Source organism: Meriones unguiculatus, chromosome 14 (genome assembly GCF_030254825.1).
Source record: "Meriones unguiculatus strain TT.TT164.6M chromosome 14, Bangor_MerUng_6.1, whole genome shotgun sequence".
NCBI lineage: Eukaryota > Metazoa > Chordata > Mammalia > Rodentia > Muridae > Meriones > Meriones unguiculatus.
Window position 1 is genome coordinate 3,390,381 of NC_083361.1, and position 18,550 is coordinate 3,408,930.

The window sequence follows — 18,550 nt, forward strand, 5'->3', positions numbered from 1 at the left end:
GGTTCACCCCTTTAAAAGGTACATATTCATCAATGACTGTGTTTTTAAAACTTTCTACTCAAATACTTAACGAATGGACTCACAATTCAAATCCTTTCATGTTCATTTTCATCCATTAGATGTATTCAGAAAGAAGTTATTTAAAATTTAACACTAGGTGAATGTATGAGACTTTCCTAAACTATGTAGTTTTCATGTCACTTTTACTAATACTGATAAAAAGAAAAATGTAAAAGCTATTTTACAGAACATGGGCATTGACCACATACTGTCAAGGAGTTTATTATGTTATAACCCTGTTACCACAACTTTGGCTGGTATTGTGCTGGCCATTAACAAATTATGCAAAAAGAAACTAAACATCCAGCCTAATATCAAAGGAGCCACAAGATGTTAATGGTGACAAGGAAAGCATCTCAGACAAACCTAATTCCAATAACTGTTCTAAGTTGACTGTCCTGGGTGGCTATTGATTGATGAATTAAGTTTGTACAAGATGAGAGTAAATCAAGAACATGATTGCTACCCTGTATTCTGACATTCAAAGACATTCTTAACAAAGTGTCTTTTCTCAACAACTGACTTCCCATATTTTCATTCCAAAGGGTTTCTTGGCATCAACAGTATATGAACACTCTGGTGTTGACTAAATCCTAGGGCAGATTAAAGTTTCCACATTCTTTTTAGCCACAGTCTTCCCAATGAGTTCTCTGATGTTCAGTAAAGCTTCATGCAATGACTTGTCCACCTTCGTTACATGCATAGGACTTCTGGTGATTATGGATTTTTCTGATGTTGTGTAAGCTCCTAACTTACAATAAAGGCTCTTCCTGATTTGTCAGTCACAGGGTTTCAGGCCTCTATGGACTCACTGATAAGCTTTAAGAGCTGAGCTAACTCTATGAATGTTCCCACATTCCCTGCATTCACAGTGTTTGACACCAGCATGGATTCTTTTATGCTGAAGGCCTGTGCTTCAACTAAAGGTCATTCTACATTCTTACTGTGATGGGCCTTCCTACCATTATGAGTTTTCCACTGTGCGGTAAAGGCTGAACTAAATCTAAACTTTTTCCCACCTTACTTATATCCAGACTTTCTCACCAGTAGGATTTCTCTGATAGACATCTAGGTGAAAATTACTGAAGGCCTTTCCATATTCCTTACATAAGACTTATTAACATTAAATTTAGCACGTCAAATAAAGTTTCATACTAACTAAAGATCTTCCCATATTCTTAATATTGGTAAAGTGTTTTTTTTTTTTTAAACCAGTATGAATTCTGTGATATACATTAAGGTCTTTACCATGAGAGAAGTATTTCCCACATTCTTTACATTCATAAGGATTTTTGCCAGCATGAATTCTAAAATGTCCAAGAAAATGGGTAATGATATTGAAGAGCTTCTCCATATTCCTTACACTGAAAGAGATTCTCACCAGTATGGATTCTCTGTTGAATTCTAAGGTCTGTTTCATGAACAACATCCTCTCCACCTTCCATGCACTGAAAAAGTTTCACATCAGTATGAATTCTCTGATGATTATTGAGTTGGGACTTAAGTCTGAAGGCTGATCCACATTGTTCACATTCAAATGATTTCCCTCCAGTATGAACACTCTGATGTCGAGTGAGGTATGCCAGAACAACGAAGGCCTTTCCACATTCCTTACACTGAAAAGGTTTGTCACTAGAATGAAGTTTGTGATGGTGCAACAAGTTTGAGCGATGAATAAAAGTTTTCCCACACTCTTTACATTCATATGGTCTCACACCAGCATGAATAATCCTATGTTGAACAAGGCCAGAATCACGCTTGAAGGACTTCCCACATACCTCACATTCAAAGGGTTTTTTACTTGTATGAACAATTTTATGGTTATTAAGCTCACTGGGAAGATGAAAAGCCTTTCCACAGTCTTTACATTCAAAAGGCCTCTCACCATTGTGAGATTTCTGATGACGAATGAGAAGTTTATTAAGCCTATACAACTTCCCACATTCTTTACACTCAAAGGGTTTCTTTCCACTGTGAATACTCAGATGTTCAGTAAAATTTGACCTTCGACGAAATAACTCCCCACATTCCTTGCACTGATAGGGTTTCTCATCAGTATGAATTCTGTGATGTTCACTAAGTTGGTACTTACGTCTGAAGGCTGAACCACACAGCTTACACTTGTAAGGTTTCTCTTCAATGTGAGTTTTCTGATGCTCAGAAAGGCATGCCTGAAGCCTAAAAGCCTTCCCACATACATCACATTCAAAGGGTTTCTCACCAGAATGAATACTCTGGTGCTGAACAAGATGTGAGCCAGTACTGAATTTCTTGCCACATTCCTTACATTCAAATGACTTCTCTCCAGTATGAATATTCTGGTGCCGAGTGAGCTGGGCCAGAACAATGAAGGCTTTTCCACATTCCTTACACTGAAAGGGTCTCTCACCAGAATGAATTTTCTGATGTTGCATGAAGCTCTTTCGACGTTTAAAGGCTTTCCCACACTCTTTACATTCATATGGTTTCACATCAGCATGAATAATCCTATGTTCAACAAGGTTGGAGAACCGATTAAAGGACTTCCCACATTCCTTGCATTCAAATGGTTTTATACCTGTATGAATGGTTTTATGGTACTTAAGCAGCTCAGGAAGATGAAAAGCCTTTCCACATTCATCACATTTGAAAGGTTTCTCACCACTGTGAGATTTCTGATGTCTTGTAAGCTGTTGGGGGAGTCTGAAGGCCTTCCCACATTCCATACATTTAAATAACTTCTCTCCAGTATGAATGTTCTGGTGACGAGTGAGCTGTGCCAGAGCAATAAAGGCCTTTCCACATTCCTTACACTGAAAGGGTTTTTCACCAGAATGAATTTTCTGATGCTGCAGTAGGTTTGAGCGACGTTTAAAGGCTTTCCCACACTCATTACATTCATATGGTTTCACATCAGCATGCATAATCCTATGACCAACTAGGTTGGAGAAACGTTTGAAGGCCTTCCCACATTCCTCACATTCATAGGGCTTCTCTCCAGAATGAATACGTTGATGCTGACTAAGAGTTGAACTACACCCAAAGTACCTCCCACATTCACTACATTGGTATGCTTTTTCTATATTGGTGGGAAGAGTCTGGAAGGTGTGAGTAGGCATTTGTTCCTTGTAACACATCTTTGGATCAGCAGCTCCTTCTTCACTACCCTGTAGTCCCTTGAAGGAATCACAGTTGGAGGCATTACTAAAACTAGAGCCCTGGACATCATAAGTTTTACTTAATAGCTTTAGGCTCTGTTTGGGTAAATTTCTATTATAAATATGATTTTCTGGAGATATATTTTCAGCATCATAATCTATCTCCAAATCTGAAAGAAAAAGAGAAAGCAGGAAAATTTTATTTTTATAGTAACACACATACATACATTTTCCTGTAACATAAAATCCATTAAATGAATAACCAGAGTCTAAAGTAGTTTCTGAAAAGCTGAATGGGAGCAAGGAACGCAGTGATAAGGGAAGTTTATGTAAGATAATATTCTTTACAGTAGGACAGGTTGGAAATAAGAAGACATGTCTGCAATAAGAATTTTCATTTATTTGGTTTCTTTAAAAACACAGAAATGTTACGGGATTTTTTTGTTTGTTTGTTTGTTTGGTTTGGTTTTTCAAGCCAGGGTTTCTCTGTGTAATAGTCCAGGCTGTCCTGGACTCATTTTGTAGATCAAGCTGGTCTCAAACTCACATAATTCTGCCTGCTTCTTCTGGGATTAAAGGCATGTGCCACCACAACTGGCATATGTTTCTAATCCCAGGTGTTGGATATATGGTTACTTCAGAGAGTCCACAGCAGCAGACTATGATTTGCTTCTTGCTCTGGTAGAGGTATGATTTTGCCAGCTGCAGATAGTTTTTGCAAGTGTATGACATTTGGAATTCTGGGGAATCTTGAAAAGGTGTGTAAATGCTAGAGCCCCAAGAGGGACTGTGCTGCTGCTGCTCCTGCTGCTCCTGGTTGCTGTTGTTTATGTTTGTTAAGCAGTTGTGCACAGTGACTAGAAGAAATTGGATATCCTGAAGGCAAACATCGAACTTGCCCCAAGATACTCAACAGCCCTAATCAGCAGGAAGCAGTCTAATGACCCCTTTCCCCTCTAGCCTTCTTTCTCTCCTAACTAGTGTTGTGGGGTTGGAAGGGTGGAATTAAGGTGGAGAAGGGTATTAGAAAAATGAACCCAAAAAGTAGCCAAAGGTCTAGCTACACATGTCTACTTTATGAGATTATAATTGCACTGAAGTAATTTTAAATATTTATTTGAAATACACACTGTTAGAAATCAGACATTTCCATCAGACTACCCCCGGGACCTAACTGAAGCAGCTTATGTCATTACCCACAGCCACCAGATGAGCCAGGTGCAGGGCATATAAGTCCCCAGCCACCCCCAATCTCTATCTTTCCTCTCTCCCCCTTACTTCCTCCCTCCCTCTCAATAACTGTCTTGTTCATTCTCTCTGTCCCTCTCTGCCCTCCGCTTCTCTCTCTCTCTCTCTCTCTCTCTCTCTCTCTCTCTCTCTCTCTCTCATGTCTCCACTCTGAGACAACCTATTGCTCTCCCGCAGGCAGCTGGTCTTTGCTACCTTTGTGGGTTCTTCTTCTTCTCACCCTTTCTAACCCTGGTTTCACCCCCTAACAGTAGATAGGACAGAAAGAAGGATAGATGAAGGAGCAAGTTAGGAGGGAGAGGGAAAGAAAGAAGGAGGGAGAAAGGGAGGGAGAGAGATCAATGAATCGAATTTCTTTCCCAACCATTCCTGCCAGTTTCCAGGCCAGCCCCTTCAAACCTTTCTCCCAACCCTCCCTCGGCTCCTCTACAGTCTGCATAAACAGCCCCTTCTGAAATTTTCCCAATACTAGGAGCTCCAAACTGTAACAACTGTTGTCGTCTTATCTGCTCAGCGTGGCTTCTCCTGGCTCATCTGTCTCTTAATAATATCGTCTGGGCCAACTGTCTTCTCCCCTCACTCTACCGGCCCAACTCTACACCAAGGACCTTCTCTTCTTACTCTGCTCACCCTCCCTTTCTCAGCCTCTGCTGGTTTCTTAATATTTCTCACTGAAGTCCATAGGGTCAAACAGTTCTAATGGCTAAGAAACACATTTTACCTACAGATCCCCATGGCTACACAGATCAGGATCCCACAAAAAATGTCCTACCAAGCAACACATAGCTACCATAACTCTCCTATGAAACAGAGAGGGCAATAGAAACCAAGGAACAAAAAAACCCACCAACCAAAGACAAAACCAGTTATCAGCACTTAAAATTATATTCTTCCCAAACACAGATGCCTAAATGTCAAAAACACAATAAAAGGTAGGACAGTACATGTACACTAAAGCCCAGCAACCCTGCCACAGCAGGCCCTGAGTATTACAACACAGCTGAAGCACAGAAAAACATTCAGACAAAAGTGATAAAAGAATAAGAAATCCCTTAGACATCTAGGAAAACACAAACAGTAGAAGGAAATAAAACAGCCCAAGACCTGAAAGCAGAAATAGAATCAATAAAGAAAACCAAAACTGAGATAATTCTAGAAACAGAAAAGCTTGGGTACTTGAACAGGAACATCAGAGGCAAGCCTCACCAAAAAATACAAGAACGAGAGAGAATCCAGGGCACTGACGACACAACAGAAGAAATGAATACCTCACTCAAAGGAAATGGTAAATCACAAAATATTTCTGCACAAATCACCCAGGAAATGTGGGAGCTGCCATTTCCACCTCCCAGTGCTGAGGTTAAAAGCATAGTCTACACCATCACACCTGGTCTAGAGTGACTATGAGGACTCAGAATTAAAATATTAGGTATGCCTCACTGTGTTGCAGCTTTCACTGGTGTTCAAGCTGTCTTGTCATGGTTCAGTGGTTAAGAGCACCAAAAGCTCTTTCACAAGACCCGGGTTAGAGTAGCAGCAGCCACCTATAACTCCAGCCCCAGGGACCTGACACTCTCTATGGCCTCTTTGGACACCTGCATACAAGTGTGCACATACACAACAAATAACAAAACACTTCTGGCAGTTACAGAAGGAGGGTACCTGCTCCAGTGAGAGGGAAGAAAACAAGAACAACTTCAAGTGATTCCTGAAACAGAAGCCCCTTCGACAGCTTTTGCTATGACCTTGACTTTCTTCCCAGGGCTCAGGCATGTTTTCCACAGGCCCTGGACCTTTGAGGGAAGTTTGTCAAATCCAGGGTCAGCTATGTGGGGCCTCTGACCACATGCTGTGCCTGGCAATGCTGGAGTCTCACCTTACACTTACTCACCTGGGCTCAGCCTGTCTGTTTCTTCCTTCACAACCATCCAGGGCTCTCTCTCCTGCTCCAATAAGGTGATCAGATCTGGTTTGCAAATGGAAGTTCCCCCTTTAATGAGAAAAAAATGGCATATAGTGTAGACTTTTTTTTTTTTTTTTTTTTTACATTCACTCTCACCAATTATCAAAGGATGTCCTGGAATGTGAAATGTGGACCAGGCTAGTCTTGAACTTACTTTATCTTCCTGCCTTTGCCTCCCAAATGCCTGGAGAGTGTGTGCCACAATGCCCTGTCCATGCAGACTTATTAAAAAGGTCTATACAGCTTGGTATGGCCGATGAGCCCAAAAGTGGGGGAATAAGCCAGGCTGCCTGGACTCCACAGCAAGAAAAACAGACAAAAAGTTCTAAGAGCCAAAATAATACTGAAGAAAGACTTCAGAGAAGGAGGAAAAGGAAACCTGGGTAAAAGCCAGCTCTTTCAGATTAGGGTTTTATTCTTATTTAAATGCAGACAGGGGCTTGCCACTGAAGAGGAAAGGGTAATTGAGTGGGTGAGGACAGGAATCCTTAGGCTACACGGTCTAAACCCTATCTCTACAGCTCACTAATAATGCCTTTTATTCAGGCAAGTTCCATAAGATTCTCTCCTCAATTTTCCCATCTAAAAACTGGGCATGGTGGCACACATACACAGTCACAACACTTGGAGAGTGTAATCAAGCAGATGAGAAGTTCAAGGCTGAATTTAGTTTCATAGCAAGTCTATAGCCAGCCTGTGCTATGTGAGATCTAACCTTGAAAAAACAGAATTAGTAAAGATAACAGAAAATAACTGAGATTGAGTTAATAATATATATATTGGATAGAGTGGATACTGAGATTAAAACTATATTCAAAAATGCTGAAGACTGTCTGACCTATACTAATACAAAATCATTATTGTTTAAGCTTCTAATTTATTTAAAATGCTGGATGGAGGCAGGGCCTTGCACATGCTATGGAGGTGTCCTACCACTCAGCTGCATCTCCAGCCATGAAAACTGTTATTATTATTGTTATTTATGCTGCCTTCTTTCACATTGATACCTCATTCTTACAGATTTGCTTAATAAAAAAGACAAACTTCACACCCTAAAATGTCCACTACGAAGTAGAAAAGGAAGTCTTCTCTGAGGGAAACAGAATTAACCCACTTCCATTTGGAATCAACTCTGATTCATTAGTAAGTCATAAGGACTTCTATCTAGTTGTGTATCTACAGTGTCTGCATACTCTCATGAGGGTGACTGTAGTGTGTAGTGTGCACGCAGCAGAGACCAGTGTTGGGGTCTTCGTCGATTGCTCCCAACTTCAGTTTCTGAGAAAGGGGCTCTCAATGAACACAGCTCACCCAGAGGCCTACTGAGTGGCGGGGGAAGCAGGTGCTTCACTTTGTTAGTTTGTTTTGTTTTTTGAGACAGGATTTCTCTGTTTAGCCTTGGCTGTCCTGGACTCACATTGTAATCAAGACTGACCTTGAATGCACAGAGATCTGTCTGTCTCTGCCTCTCCAAGTGCAGAGAATAAAGGTATGGCACTATTCTCTGCTGAAGCTCCTTTTTTAATCCAACAAATCTCACATTATCCTACAGGAAGAAGAGAACTCAGCTCCTTCTTTTAAAATTCTACTGATTTGAATTTATTTTCTGTGTATATGAACTGTCTGCATATGACTGAGCACCACATGCATGCACGGTGCCCATAGAGTCAAGAAGAGGGCATCAGATCCCTGGAACGAAAGGGACACATGGTTGTGGGCCGCCTTGTGGTGCTGTGCACTGAACTGGCTCCTATACAAGAGCAAACGGTTCTCTCAACCACTAAGCTATTTCTCCAGCCCCTGATTCTAGTCATGGATTCACCTCCTTATTGATTTCATTTATTTGTTTGCTTGGCTTTGTCTGAAACAAAGCCTCACCCTGTAGACTAAGCCAGCCTGGAACTCAGCACGTAGGTGAGGGTGATTACTCACAGCAACCTTCCTGCCTCAGCCTTCTGAGTGAAGCAATGACAGGAATCGGCCACCAGGCCCAGCTTCAGCTACTGCTGGAAAGATGGTACTGTCTTCTAACTCAGAGTGAGCAAAGCCAACAGTGTAGAGGACACATCCCCCATTCATGGGGACAGATGGCCTTACCCACTGTGACGAGGTGGCTGTAGATCTCCAACATCATGTCCCTGTATAACACCCTCTGAGGAGCATCCAGGCAGGCCCACTCTTCCTGAGAGAAGTCAACAGCCACATCCCTAAATGTCACTGAACCCTGGAACCACAAACACAAGCAGAGTGAAACTGGGGAAGCTTTCAAGATGGAAAAGAGCAGGGAAAGGACTCAAGAGTGGGAAAGGAGCCACATGGAAATGCTCAAGACACCTGCCTGCATGAGCTCCCCAAAACCATGACTGTGCCCACCTATACATCCAAAACATGTGCATTTCCATCCACCCGCATCCTTCAAGTTATGCCACAAAAGAGAAATGCCACCCGCTTCAGTGTAGAATACCTAAGTCATACTGTGAGACCTTGAGTTTATTATGGTATCACATTGTACCATAAAGACATTGTCATGAGGATGACTTTTGTAAATTATGTAAGAGTGCATAAACTATATACCAGTCCATATTACTGACATATTAACATTTTTTGCCCTTAAAAAAACTAACACAAGGAAAAAAAAAAAACTTTCAAGTTCATCAGTGTCTCAGGTCTTCCCTAACTCCTTGTGTCAGCCTGAGAACACTGGAAATGTCATTCACGTTTCCCAGGGCAGTCACATGAGACCATCACCTCACAGTTCTGAACCCCACAGCCCATTTCCCTGTGGGAATGACGCCTCCACTGAAACTACAGTCCTCCCTGAGCACAGAGCAAGCAGAGAGCAGATGTGGAGGAATGCATTCCAAGAGAACCCCGGTGCCAGCTGGAAAGAGGCACAAACAGGAAGTGCCCTGACCTTCCAGCCCTCACTGTGAAGGAGCAGACTGTGCAGGAGGATTTCAGATGCTTGGGAAGCTTCATAGAGCAAGATGGGAGAGAGTCACCTAACCTGAAAGTCACCCTATGTCAATAGAGAAAATCCAACTTACACAGACCATGTCTTGAGACTTAGAGCTGGCCATTCTTCCTCAGCTTCCTCCCCTGGGGACAGAAAGAAAGCCTTTGGTTGGACTGTGACCTGATGTTCCCAGCCTGACTTATGTCAGTACGATTTCATCCACTACTTTTATCTCTCAAGCATCCCCACCCACTTTCTCCTTCCACTGCTCTCAGCCTCCCTCACACACATTAGAAGCAGACAGGAGTCACACAAAGCTGACCCTCTCCTAACTCCAGACAGCCAATGCACAAGGGGTCAGAGTGCGAGTGCAGCATAAGCGGGTCTGCCTTGACATTCCTCCAGGAGATGCGAGCAGAGGGGATCCCATCTTCCATCCTGAGATGCAGCCAGACCTGGAACTGGTCCTCTCCTCCTACTGTGAGGACATCTTCCTACTGGAAGCCACCCATCAAGGCTGATGGGGTCACAGCATCCAAATGGCAAGTCCTCTCAACACTCAGGGCTGGAGCACAGCAAGGCTGGAGGGGCTGCAGCCGCAATGCTCAGGCACCGTCCAGCATTCTGCACCCACTTTAGTAAATGGAATCGCACACCTTGGAACACTTCCTGAGTGCCCTGGTCCATCTATGATTCCAGCCTACACTGCATCAATTAAACCATGATCCTTTATGAAGATAATTAGCTCTAAAGTATGCAGTCACAGGGGGTCAGTGTGATCTGTTTCCCCCTCTCCACATTAAGGGATATTTTACACAAAATTATTTTAAATTCATTTCAAGTGTCCTAGGTCTTCTGAGTCTAGAATTGGGTTCCTCAACCTCAGCACTGATGACACAATTACTCTGTCTGGGGTGTGGGGGAGGACTGTCTTGTGCTCTGCACTGCATTCAGGAGCATTCAACCTCTTCTCACAAGATCTGAGCAGCACACACAGCCAGGGAGTGTCCACACCCAAAGGGGGAACCAGTGCCCAACAGGTCTCAGCCTTGGCTCAATACACTTAGGGAATGTTTGTCTAATTGTTTTTGAAGCAGAATCTTGAGTATCCTTGGTTGGTCCTAAACTCCTAACACTCCTTCCTCCATCTCCCATGCTGAGATTACAGCCATGCACCACCATGCCCAACTCTCAAGAGCACATCCGATATATTAGGAAATTAAATATTTTCATCTCTTCACAAAATTCACAAACAAATTTTCCTTCTTTCGTTATCCTCCCTCTCTCCTGCCTCTGCATACCCCAGGCTAGCCAGCCTTACAGGCATTCTCTTGGCTCCACCTCCCATCCTCCCATAGGAGGGCTGGGATACAGACATGCACTGGTGCATCCGGATTTGCACAGTTGCATGTTTTCTGGCACGGTGCCCACTGAGCCATTTCCACCACACACGTATGCATTTCCATGATATTTATGCGTTTTTACACATTTCCCAGAGATAGTTACACTCCTGCTTTCCTTCCAGCATGGTCTGCATGGCCACGGCACACAACTCCACCAAGGCTGAGTGGATAAACCCATGCAGAATGCAGTTCACAGATCACGGGATAACATCTAACCATTTACTACAACGTGGTGAATATGGACAGTAACAAGGGAAATAAGCTACAGAAAAAGACAAACGCTGGGGCAGGAGAGACGGCTCAGAGGCTGGTATGGCTTTCCAGAGGACAGGAGCTCCGTGTCCTCACAGCTCATAATGTCTGTAACTCCAGCTGTAGTCAACCCCATGCCTTTGATCTCTCCTGGCCCTGTGTTCAGGGACATATAACCTCAAACACATAATTTTGAAGAAACATAATTAATCTTTAAACAAAAATGCCCACAATCTCCCTCATATAGAATCTGACACTGTTATTTCAGAGGAAGATGTAAAATGGTGGTTAATGGGGTTTGAGTTCCTGAGGCTGGATGTGCGGCCTCATGGTGACAGTGGGAGATGCAGATCCTCAAGGAAGAAAGTTGGGATTATGCTGATCAAAGACTACAAAATTTCAGCTGCACAACAGAGGTTCAAGAGAAATAACGTGCACCATGGTGATTCTGATTAGTTTTGAAAAGAGAGTAGACCATAAGTGTACTCACTACAAAAACGTTATAGATTTAGTCACTCCAAAGTAGATCAAGATTCCAAAATACTATACTGTACACAATGAAGAAAAAAAAAAGCCCTAATTTTAACTTCTGGAGGTTGCTAATCTATACTGTCTTGAGGGGGAGGGAGCGATTGTAGAGAGATGTCAAGGGTCATTGAAACAGTGATGTGAATACTAAATGGGAAGGGACAAAGCAAGGGCCACAACGGTGGAGATTATATATTTGCATATTCCTGAAAAAGTACCTGCCTTTATCCGCTAACCTAGGCCGAGTCCTGGAAGCTTCTAGACTTCATACAATCTGGTCTAGGCCTAGAATGTTTTCAGCCTCTGAGAGATACTGCTGAATAAGCTCCATTTCTTTCTGAACACCTGCCTGTTCTGGCTCAAATTCCTCTCCTAGCTGACGGATTCAATCTAGCTTCTCTCTCACCTCTGACTGAATTGCTCTACTTGGCTTTAAACTAACTTTGGCTTCTTCTCATTCTCCAGCTCTTGTCTCCACCTGTGTCTATCTTGCTCTTTCTCTGCAACCTGTCTCTGTACAGCAGTCCTGGTAAAATTGTCTCCTCCCTCTCTCCCTCTAGGTTGCTCTCCTACGGTCTTTTTTCTGTCTCTTCCGGTGAGAATTGGACGTATCCTACCTTGACTCATTCTGTCAAATAGTTCTCTGATTCGTCGCTTTGTCTCTTAATTTGATGTCTCTTTTAAACATGCTTCCTTCCTTCTAAAAACGAACTTTACCTTCATTGCTTGGAATTAAAGGTGTGTACTAAGGGTTTAACTGGATTCCTGCCAGAAGGATTTAAGGTGTGTTCGAGGGACAGGTCTGTATTCCAGCCAGAGTAGCCACGATGGATTAAACTCTATACGTTCCTCCTTCGTTTACTGTCAATTCTATCCTCTAAAACGGAAACCTCGTTTCTCAAACATAAAGAAAGGGCAAACTCGCTCCTGACTCTTACATGAGCAGCAATGATGACCTCATCCTTCCCCAGCCCTCCTTTGGAATAATGGCCGACTCGGGCGCCCGAGCAGGCAACAGATCCCAGACTCTTCTGGGAGCCTCCTCAGTGCGCGCTTTCCCTCACTTCCCACAACCCTCTCAGCGCCTGGAGCGCTCACAGGGCCTCGGCGCTCCGCGAGCAGCTGCCTCCCCGGCGACCCTCGCAGGCACTTCCGGCCTCAGAGGCTCGTCCCCGGCTCCAGTCCGTACCTCAGGGGAAGCTTCCGTCAGACCCCGTCCCCGACCTCTCCTTCCCGAAGCCTGGTCCTCTGCGTCCGCCCCTGTGGCCGTGAGCGCAGGAGCAGAAGGCGACAAGCTCAGGGACACAGGTAATGCAGGGATGAAGACAGACAGACGGACACACAAAATCGACACCCGCCCGCACCACCCCACCGTCCCCGCCCCCGCCCAGCCGCGGGCTCCGCCTCCCTCCGTGGAGAGCGAAGCTAGTCTGAAATTTCTGCCTTTTACCAGAAAGATCCGCCCTTGGCATTAACTGCACCAGGACACCGAAAGCCGCTACTTCCGGCGCAGTGTCCCCTGGGAAATACAGTCCTCGCTAGCGGAGCCCCAGAACCTTGTACCTTCAGAGAGATGCCGTCGCGCAACTTGCGGGAGCCCATCTAGGGTTTGGGGGTGCGCGCTAAAGGGGCGGGTCCCTCCATAGGGCAAAAGGTACTTCCGGGTTCTTCCTGCACCTCAGTCCCTGGAGCGTGCAGACACTAAGCTTTAAAGTTCCGAATGGAAGTAAGAGCAGCCCGAGATGTAATTGGTTTGATTACGCTTTGCCCGAGACCCACTGAGTAGGTCCGCTTTGTAAGTTCATTAGTTAGTACATTAGCTAATTAAAGCTACTTGGTCTCTTGTTAAGAAAAGGCAAAGAGGCTTACCTCGCGCGCAAGTTTCATGTTAAAGGATATACAGGTTTCACTAAAAGAACATACTTTACAATGACCGTTCTCAATAACAACTCCTCATGTCTCTGAGAAATAAAAAATGGTTCAAAGTCCATACAAGGTGTAAGGATCTCTAAAGTGATTCAAATACACAGAGATAAGGAATGTTTCCGATTTCTTTCCCCTCTGTGCTGTTATTGCCCTGAGATTTTGGAAGTTCAAGATTTGATGGCCCCACTGACTACTTAGCATTCTATCACAAGCTCAGGATTTTGAGTTTTCTTTGTTTATCTTCTAGATATAACCTAAAGATGCTTTTCATCTGGCTAAAATATCTCTGTTCAATATATGTAAGACTTTTAACCTAAAACTATAGTTTTTGTGGGACCAACGACTTGAATCTACTGCTGTTTTACAGACACCTCTTAACTGCTTTTCTGCAAGACAGATTTCAATACAGTGGCAATACCAATATGTCTCCTTTTGTAAATTAAAAATCATGTAAACTTCAAGGAATGAAAGAAGTCCTAAGACTTGGATCCAGCTCTTACAGATCAAACGGACTCCAGGTAAGTACAGCCTCAGTTTCTGCACCTGTCTGTTCCAGAGAATGGCATTCTTGCTGATCTTGGGATTCCTTCCCCTCCCCAGTTACCAGGAAGTTTGAACTTTTGTTCCTTGTCTATATTTGTCTCAAGAGATTTCCACTTGGCTGATAGACACCATCCAGGGAGCACGTGTGGACTGCGAACGGAGCTCTGGACTTGCTGAAAGCTGTCAGAAACCAGTCCTGCTGATGTAATGGTTCAGCTGGATAGGCTAATCGGATGCCTCTGAAAAATGCCCCATTGCCCAGACTGACTAGCATTTTCGGCCTTCCTGGGTCCTGACAACTGATGCTCCAGTTTTAGCTGGAAATAATTACAGAAGGAAATGTATCGTCCCTGCCCCCTTAACAGGCTGAAAATGCTAAGTCAAAAGTAAATTGCCTTTGGGAGAACCTCTTTGTTTTCATGCCTCTGGGGTAGTCTGAGACACCTTAGCAAAAATAAAGCAAACCTTGTTGGACAGGAATGGGTAAAGGAGGCAGAAGGAAGCAGGCCAACAACTGCTTTCAGAATTTTTTAGACTGGTCCCCTTGGCTAACCACCTTGGTCACTGCTTTAACAGGACAACGGGTCTTCCTTTCCTCTTGCTCCTCATAGGGCTTTGCATTTCCAGTGCTTTGGTGACAATTATTCAGTCAAGAGTTAACACAGCTAAGCTAAGAACTCAATATAATCCCTTATACTCTGAAACAAATAATCAAGGATTTTAAAAATAATGTAGAAAAACAAGGGAGGTGGTTATAAGAAGGAACCAAACTGAAGCCGTTTTGAACGAAACTTTCGTTTTTAATAGGAGTTAAATAAAGTTTAAGTTCCCAAGACCTTCCTGGGTCCCTGACATCCTGCTTGGCAGAGAAATGAACTGCCATCCTGGTTGGCACGTTGAGACAGGAATGGTAGGTAAGTCACCCTGCCACCACTGAATAACCCAACCAATAGGACTAGGAGGAGTGTACAAAAAAGACAGGGTCCTGAAGAAGTCCCCTATCCCTAAATCCTGACTGGCGGGAAAATGTAACTGTGACTTAGCACAGATGTTTGTGGTTTTCAAGGTTCAAAGCTCTGTACCATTCTGGCTCAGGGTCACAGTTCAACGGTCCTGATTGGATCAGTAGAGCCACAATAAATTTTTGTCATCTGCGTTGACTTGGTGTTTGAGTCGTGTTGGATTTAAACAGACCCCACAATAGCTGGACTAGTTCATATTCTTACCAGCAGTGTATAAGGGTTTGATTTTGCCCACAACACCATTTATTATTATTGTATTTCATTCTGCCTGAGGTGGGGTGTAATCTCAATTCATAACTTGAATTTCTCTAATAGTTAAGAGGGGTTGATCATCTTTTCATGCTTATTGCTCATTTGCATTTCATCTTTCAAGAACTGTCTGTTCGCTTCGCTAGCCCATTTACTGAATGGTTCTTTGATTTTTTTTGTTGTTCAGTTTTTGGTTTTGTTTTTAGTTCTCTTTATATTGTATTAATCCTCTGCAAATGTATAGTTAATAAAGATTCCCCTCTGCTCTCTAGGCTGTGTCTTTTTGCTCAATGACCATTTCCTTTCCTGTCCAGAATGTCGATTTTTCAAGGTCCCATTTCATCCACTGAGCTGTGGGACTCTGGTTCCACTCTTCCACACGTCCGTGTACATTTCCTCCGTACTGGGGGGCGGGGGAGCTGCCTTTCACAAATGTACATTTCTGGCATTCTTGTGAAGACCAGTTGGCTGTACATGGGGTCATATCTGGAGCCTGTATTCTGAATATTGATGCATATGTATGGCTTTGTACCAGTACATGGTGTTTGTGACCATGGCAAAGTAGTGTTACCAGCTGTGGTCTTACTTCCAGCACTAATATTTTTTATCAAAACCTCTTTCCTCTTTGGGCCATTTTGCGCTTTTATATAAATTCAAAGATTTTTTTTTCTATTTCGGTGCAGAATGTTTGATAGGAACTGGGTGAATCGTAGGTCACTTTTGGTAGTGTAGACATTTTAATTGTTTTTTGTTTTGTTTTGTTTTTTAGTCCATGACCATGGGCAATCTTCTCATCTTCTAGTGTCTTCAAAGTATTTCTTGAGTGCTTTAATAGTTTCAATTGTAAAGGTCTCTTACTTCCTTAGTTATAGTTGTTCCAAGTTGTTTTATTTGTGTATATGTGTGTGTTTAAGATCAGTAGGTTTCAATGTGTAGTCGTGGCTAGCCTGAAACTCACTATAGAGACCAAGATAACCTAGAACTCACCTTCTCTGCCTCTCAGAGGTGTGCCCTGACATGTCCTAGCATGTTTTTGTTGTAATTGTAAATGGGATTATTTCTCAGCACATTTGTCACTGGTATTTAGAAAGACTACTGATTTTTAGGTGTGTTGGGGTTTGGTCTGGTGTTATATACACATATGATAAATACTGGCCCCCAAGATCTGGTTGCTGCCCAGACAAGTGCATTCTCACATATACAGGCCTTTGTTCTGTAAACCTTGTTCCATAATTTTAAAGCTTGATTGGTTAATAAAAATAAATGGACAGGTGAGAAGTAGGCAGAGCTTAAGTTCTCAAGCTTAGGGTTAGACGAGGACCACAAGGCAGGAGACAGAAGAGAGGAAGCCAGAAAGAAGGAAGTTGACATGGGTAGTATGGACTATGAGCACATGGCTATGAGGGCTGGCCTAATGGAACAGAAGCAGCCCAGGCGGGTGGGTAGCTAGAAAATAACAAAATAGCTTATAGGGTTGATACCTGCCCAGTTATTGTGTCTTAGAGCTTATTATAAATCTGAAAGGTCTCTGTGTCCTTTATTTTGGAACTAAATGATCTAAAGTGGGGTAGAAAACAAATAGTTATTTAGGAGCCAAGGGATGCATAGCGCCCCCCCCAAAAAAATAGTTATTGCTTTATTTCGTGCCCAACATGGGGCATAGAATCCAGGCATAGAACCTCGGTCGTCTCGAGTGGGAAAGACAGGGATGAGCAGTTTCTACAGCCTCAGGCGCTCCACACAGACAGCTTCCCAGGGCTGCTGAGGGAAATGGGTCCAGAACAGGTGAGGCAGAGCCTCAGCGCATAGCAGCCTGGGGTTTTCCCGAGCACTGCTTGGGCATCAGCTGCAGCTCGTGCTGTTGCTCCTGGGGAGAACTTCCTGGACATCAATCGGGGGCAGAGCAGACGGCAGTGCTTTGGTCATCCTAGCTTGATAACTGGCTTGGTGGCCAGAGCTGTGTTATGCCTAGGACACATAAAAATCAAACCAAATCCAGGCAGCACAGCCTGGGAAGAGGAAGACAGAAAGAGACCTGCATTTTGCCATGCCACTTGGTGCTGGCAGGGGAAGATTGGCGCAGGTGGGCCATAGACACTCACTTATTGGAGGATGTCACCCAGGGGCCTGACAGCTACATGGCAGCCTGTAGCCAAAGCATGAGCATGTAGTGGACAGATGGGAGAGGAAAACAAGTAGAGCAGCTTGAGCATTGTGAGGAGACATAGAACTGGAGTCTACAGAGTAGACAGGAGTGGCTTGAGTGGCCAGCCCTGCTACCTGGTGTCATGGCGCAGTTCCAGCCCAAGCTGCCACTGGGTTCGTGGCTGTGTGGCAGGGCTCAGTGTCGATGTCCATGGTTCATATTACCACTAGAGAACATGGGGATGCCCCACGTTGGGGCAGCTGCTAGGAACCATGTCAATGTTCAGGGGCTGTGCAGAACTGGGCCTGCCCCTCACTAGCTGTGGCACTCTGCAGATGGCCCCACCTCTCACCAGTGGCGGCACTTGGGGCCCAGAGGTAAGGACCCCACCCTCACCACCTCCAGCCGTTGGGAGCTCTCCCTGCCCCTCGGCAGCTGCAGCGCTCAGGAGAGTAGCTCCTGCACCTCGCCTGGGCAGCACTGAAGAGCTGCCTCCATTGGCCCAAGGGAGAGAGCTGGCCCCTCCACTTGTTTGCTGTGAGGTGACGGGGGTGCTGAAGTGATGCCCTCCCGCTTGACACCTTCAGTAGTTGGGAGAGCTGGTCCTGAGGGCGGGAGAACAAGCCCTGCCCCCTCACTAGCTGTAGCACTCAGGAGAGCTGGCCCTAATAGCATGGGGAGCCAGTCCCAAGGGTGTGAGAGCAGGCCCAGCCGTTTGCAGGCTGTGGCGCTTTGGAGAGTGGGCCCCAGGAGTTGACGAGGCAGCACAACGGAGCTGGCCCTGGAGGTGTAGGTGCTGACCCCTGCCAATAGCAGCCCTGGGTGACCTAGCTGGAGCAGTGCTTGAAAGCTTGCCCTAGTGGTACAGATAAGGGAGTCAGTGTGCTGACCCCCTCAGCTGCCACCCAGGCCCAAATCCAGGGCTCTAAGTTGGCTCACGCCAAAATCTATTATCTGCCAACAGTTGGGACATACGAAAGGGCCAGTCCTGCTGATAAAGCTGCACTGTTGACAGAGAGAACAGCACAGCCAGGGGAGTTCTGGTGAGGAGCCAGTGCATCCAATATTGATGGCGCCACAGCAGCCAGCGCTCTCAAGCCAGTCCATTGCAATGATC

General features: G+C 44.5%; 1 protein-coding gene and 1 long non-coding RNA gene across 7 annotated transcripts; one reads left to right on the top strand and one right to left on the bottom strand.

Annotated features, from left to right (window-relative positions):
* Positions 1-1,231: 1,231 nt before the first annotated feature.
* LOC110563268 (zinc finger protein 780A-like) lies at positions 1,232-12,874 on the bottom strand. Its single transcript, XM_060366532.1, has 5 exons — positions 12,737-12,874; positions 9,456-9,507; positions 8,506-8,632; positions 6,337-6,435; positions 1,232-3,367 (listed from the first exon to the last, which is right to left on the bottom strand). The coding sequence occupies exons 2-5, from the start codon at positions 9,486-9,488 to the stop codon at positions 1,368-1,370; spliced, it is 2,259 nt and encodes a 752-aa protein (XP_060222515.1). The 5' UTR covers positions 9,489-9,507; positions 12,737-12,874; the 3' UTR covers positions 1,232-1,367.
* On the top strand, positions 12,732-15,558 carry LOC132647107 (uncharacterized). Of its 6 annotated transcripts, none has more exons than XR_009585378.1 (3): positions 12,732-12,855; positions 13,841-13,991; positions 14,121-15,558. It is a non-coding gene; the product is annotated as an uncharacterized LOC132647107 (long non-coding RNA). The 6 variants fall into 6 exon arrangements; XR_009585382.1 differs by lacking the exon at positions 12,732-12,855 and adding an exon at positions 12,994-13,273; XR_009585379.1 differs by lacking the exon at positions 12,732-12,855 and adding an exon at positions 12,996-13,201.
* The last annotated feature ends 2,992 nt before the right edge of the window (positions 15,559-18,550 follow it).